General features: G+C 42.5%; 1 protein-coding gene across 1 annotated transcript; it reads right to left on the reverse strand.

Moving 5' to 3' along the window:
• Positions 1–294: 294 nt before the first annotated feature.
• Positions 295–854, reverse strand: HRG_08488 (uncharacterized protein; the record flags this gene model as incomplete). The annotated part of the gene is made up of 2 exons (XM_044866959.1): positions 295–622; positions 679–854. 2 exons carry the CDS (start codon positions 852–854, stop codon positions 295–297), a joined length of 504 nt encoding a protein of 167 aa, XP_044717846.1.
• Positions 855–5,228: the final 4,374 nt, after the last annotated feature.

Genomic DNA, 5,228 nt, shown 5'->3' on the forward strand with positions numbered 1-5,228 from the left:
GGTATATTCTCTTGCGTGTCGAGTAAATTGTCCTCGTCTTCATCGTCGGCGCCATCCTCACTATGTTTGTCAAGATCGAGGCCTGTGAAATAGACGGTATCGTCACTGCCGGGCAACGACGACATATCTGTAAGTGGGCGAGGTCGGCGCTGCGCGCGCCCTGACATCTCTGGCGGAGTTATTTCTCTCGTGGTATCATAGAAAAGGATTCCTTGGATGGCTCTTTGAGCTCCCGCATGAGGGTATCGCAACTTTGCTCCAGAGTGTAGAACTCAACGTCTCGTCCCGTAAACTCTAGCCGGGCTTAAAGTTCAATGTCTTGACTCTGCCATTGACTAACTGCTTCTTCCCGACTTTATAGTCTTCTCGGATCTTCTGCATCTCTCCACGAACTCGTTTAAGATGCATCCTTATCTCCTGGCGCGTTTGAAGCCGGGTTTGCTTTGCCTGGAGCTCCTCATACTCCCGGGTGATGTCGGCCATGCTGGAGCTCGTGATAAACTCTCCGCGCGGCCTGACAATCTTGCCTCTCTTCATTCGATTCGCATACGCCTGGGTTCGGCTATTCTTATCGCTGACTATGCCCTGGAATGTGACGCCATCGCGATAGACTCGGTGTTCACTTTCGCAAGAACCCGCAAGTTTTCTCGTGATGGCGAGCTCATGAGGGGCCCATACCGTTGCCGGATATCATTGAGGGCATCCGCGGCGACTTGGAAACGCGTCTCCGAGGGTAGGAGCGAGGCGTATGCAGGATTGATCGGCTGCTGTTGTCGTAGCTGCTCGTGGAGGATCTTGGTGATCACCGGCGCTGGGTCGACAGGAAAGAGGCCTGTTTTTTCAAATGCCGCCATAATGTTATGCCGCGTGAAGCCAGCCTCATATACGTCCTGAAAAGCTGTGAGGAAGTTGACCCGCGAAATGATATGTTGCCTTCTGCGAGCGACTTCAAGCGCTTTCTGATGTGCTGACTTTAGTGGTTGGAATACCCCAACATCAAGCGGCTGCATGAGGTGGGTGGAATGTGGAGGAAAATAGCAATGATGATATCAAACTTGATACAATACTCAGCAAAGTCAAGGGTGGTATGCCCTGTAAAGCCATCCACAACAAGCAATCGGTAGATCTTCTCGTCGTCAGGCCGTTGGTTTGGCGGCGCCTCCACGCGACTCATCCCCATGTTGGGGCGCCGAAGATGCTCGTCACAGCCGAACCACTCTTCCAGCGAATTTCCTGACTGTTTTGCTTGCGCTGACGATGCCCAAGACCAGCAGTTGAAATGCCTTGCCCACTCAAGGTGTATCTCTGCGTTGGAAAAGCCAGTTGGCGACTGGGCAAACCGTACGCCTGTCATGATGTCGATGCCGGCCCAGTTGGTGGTAGGGTAATGTTGGAAAACAAGCCAGGTGGAAGAGAGTCCCCACTGCGTTAACTGAGGCAATTACCGTGCAGGATTCTCGGTTTGCTGGTCTAAAACTCGGGGCCGGGTGCTTTTGACTCTAGTGGTGCGCGTGATGAGAACTTGATGCGTTCTCGCAGGCACCCAATGCGTATTCCGGCCTCGTCTTCATTCCAGATCTCTGAACTGCCAATACGGTAGCTGGTGATGATTTCTCGAAGCTTTGAGTAGAAAAATTCGACTTCTTCTACCCCGTGGGCTTCAAAGGACTTCCGCCTGTTCAACTGCTTTGAGATACGTCTTCGCGATCGCAGGATGACTTCCACGCCAATTGTCAAGCCAACTTGACGAGACCGGGCGGGCATTGGGATCTCGACGCATTCTTATTGCATTTGCAACAGCTTCAAGTTGCTCTCTCGTGGCGGGCATGCCGGTGCGTTCCATCCACTGTACATACGCAACCAGGGCGTCGTCTTCGTCCTCCGTCAGCGCCAATGGACGCCCTGGAGCACGGGAAAAGGGGTTTCTATGAAATTAATGGCTCTCTGTACGGATGAGCTCTTCACATTGTAACGGATGGCCGCATCTCGCACGGAAAGAGGCGTTCTTTTGGTGTTGTTGAGCGACGAACATCGGCTCTGGGGTCGCGACGAGACGCCAGAACGGCTTTTGCTGCCTCCAGGGTAGCCATGTTATCTGTCATAATGTATTCCGGCAAAAAGATACGTAAATAAAGTCAAGTTGCGCGAGAAAACGCGGTTGAGATGCATAGGGTTGACGTTTTGGAGGTGGGCTGCTGTGCCGGATTTTTTGGGCTGTGCCGGATTTTTTGGGCCAACTAAGTGGCGAAGACACTTAGTTGGGCTGCTGTGGCCCCACACCAAGATCAACGGGTAAACCTTAACTTTATACTTACTTTTAAGAAGGTAGTATCGAAATTCCTTAAAAGCTTAAATAATTATAAGGAATTCTTTATTATAGATAGGGTAATTAAGTTCTATACTATATAGCTTCTTTAAATAGAATATAATTAGTTATAGTCTTTCTTTATTATATTTTTATCCGATTTATACTCTTAAAGTAAAGTTTAATATATTAGTTTTAAGTTTAATTTATTATTTTAAATTAAAGGTAGTTAAGACTAGTTCTTATATAATTATAGTTTTAATATATTTGAAAGCTTTATTAGCTTTATCGTCTTATATAAATTCTTTTCCTTTTTTATTAAGTTATATAGTAGTACTATAATCTTTCTAAAATCTTTAATAAATCGTTAGTAGTAATTTATAAATCCTAGGAAACTTTATACGTTCTTAACGTTCTTTAGCGTTAGCTATTCTTTAACTAAGTTAATCTTATCTTATTATATTTATATTTCTCTTAGTAAGATCGTATATCTAAGGAAGTCTACTTCTTATATATAGAACTTACTTTTTTCTAGCTTAACTAGTAACTTTATATTTTAAAGTACGCGGAGTACCTTATAAATATATTCTTTATATTCTTCTAAGGTATCTAAGAAGATTAAGATATTATCTAGGTATACTACTATAAAGATATCTAAGTATTTATATAGGATATTATTAATTATCTATTAAAAGGTAGCTAGTATATTTATAAGTCTAAATAGTATTACTAGATATTTAAATAGTCTAAATTTCGTTCTAAAAGCTATTATCTATTTATATCCTTTTTTTATATATATTAAGTTATAGGCGCCTTTAAGGTCGAGGGCTATAAACTATTTTTTACTATATAATCGATCTTATAGTTTTAATATAAGTAGTAATAGTATTTAGTCCTTTATTATAATATCGTTTAAGCGTTTATAGTTAATAACTAGTCGTAGCTTACTATTTTTCTTTAAAATAAATATAACTAAGTAAAAAAAACTTCTCGCGAAACTAATATACGCCTATAGTAGGTACGTATCGCGACTAAAACACTAACTAATACTAGGAATTAATTTAGTAGTATTAATTACCCTTAGTAATAATACTACGCTAAGGCTAAGGGGTAGGTAGATATAGTAGCGGCCCTCGACGTACTAGGCTTAATTAGAGCGCGTAGCGCGAAGAGACGCTACCCGAATTTATATACCTTAATAGAGCGAGTTAATAAACCTAAAGTAGCGATATAATACCGGCCTAGGCGCCGAGCAACCTTATAGAAAAAGTAGTATACGACGAACTCGCGGGCTTTATCTTAAGCGTATAGTTTAGTAAGGTATAGGCAGTAGTCGAACGGCTCTTTAGGGCGAAGAGCCGCGCTAGTAGTACGTCGTCGGCGGTACTCCGCGTAAACGAGAGCTTTAAGATAATAATCTAGGATATAATTAAGGAGGTAGTTAAGGAAGAACTCCGCCTAAGTATTGCTTTAGGCCTAGGGGGCCCTAAGCGAACCTAGGCCGCGGTCGTAGCCGAGACTAAGGGACCGACCTAATATAAAGCTATAGTAAAATAGGTCCTACCGCGCTATAAACGCGAGATTATCGTAGTCCCTACTAAGGCACCGCTTAAAATCCTAAGCCGCGAACCGAAGGATATAGTAAAGGTAGTAAATATAGCCCTAAAAGCTATAAGCGCTATAGCGGTAAGGCGCCTTTAAAGCGGAGATATTATAGTTATATTTAATACCGCGGCGAAAGCCTATTAAAGGGACTAAAGCTAGGTTAAGGCCGTGTTTAAACTAAAGGCTACGATCTCTTACCGCGTATATATAGTAGTCGTAAAGAACGTCCCCTTAAAGGTAGCAATAATAGATAGGGAGCGATTACTTTATAAGATTATAGAGGCAAATAAAGTTAAGGTCCTTTAGGCCTAAGCGCTACGCCTTTAATCTAAGATATCGACGGCGATAACTATACTTATTAAGGTTAGTAGCCTAAAGGAGGCTAATAGGCTCTACGACCTAAGCTTAGTCCTCGAAGTATAGATCTTCCGATATAAACCCTATAATAAGTTAGTCTAACTATAGAGGTACTATAACTACTATAGATATAGCTATATCGCTAAGCAATATATATCGATATAACTCTATAGCTAATATAAGAGTATAGTATATAATAAAGGCGAGGACGAATATAGGGCTAAGAAGGGCGAAATCCCTTATAACTATATCTTATACTAAGGGGACTACCTATCGTAGACCTAGACCTACCTTATAGCGAATAAAGCCTAGGAAAAGGCAAGGGAAAACTACCTACGTCGACCTTAATAGTTCGCGAATACCTAGATATATACCGAGTAATAAGTGCTCCCTACCGTCGAAACCTAGGGCGTTCCTAAATTAACCGTAGTCTAAAAGTAAGGACTAAGTAGACCGCGCCGGGATAAGAGGTCGAGCTTAAGATACCCGCCGGCTAGTAGGGCTAGGGAGGCCGAACTAAGTATAAACGATATTCGTAGGTATAGTAGATAGAGAAGCGCTAAGAGATAAAGCGCCTCCCTCCCTATATAAATAACCCCTTTTACCTTAACCCTACTTATATATAACTAAAAGTACTATTTTAGAATATATAAAAGAGATATAAGCTAGCTTAGTTAGCGCTTTACTACTAAGCCGGCTTTAACTTAATAGTACTATAGGAAGTAAAAGCTATACTAAGAGGCGGCCCCCCCCCCCCTAGAGCGGCGCCTTATAGCCTAGTCTATAAAGAGGGGAGGTACGCGCTATATATATATAAAAGGCTCGGGCTAGGGACTTAGTCGCCCTAGTCTAGACTAAACTAAAGCGAGGTAATTTTTAGGGATAGTACTAAACTATAAGCGATTTACTTACTACTAGGGGCTATAAGGGTAAGAGCGCTACGCGACCTAAGCGTAATCGA

Source organism: Hirsutella rhossiliensis (assembly GCF_020360975.1).
Source record: "Hirsutella rhossiliensis strain HR02 chromosome Unknown scaffold00010, whole genome shotgun sequence".
NCBI lineage: Eukaryota > Fungi > Ascomycota > Sordariomycetes > Hypocreales > Ophiocordycipitaceae > Hirsutella > Hirsutella rhossiliensis.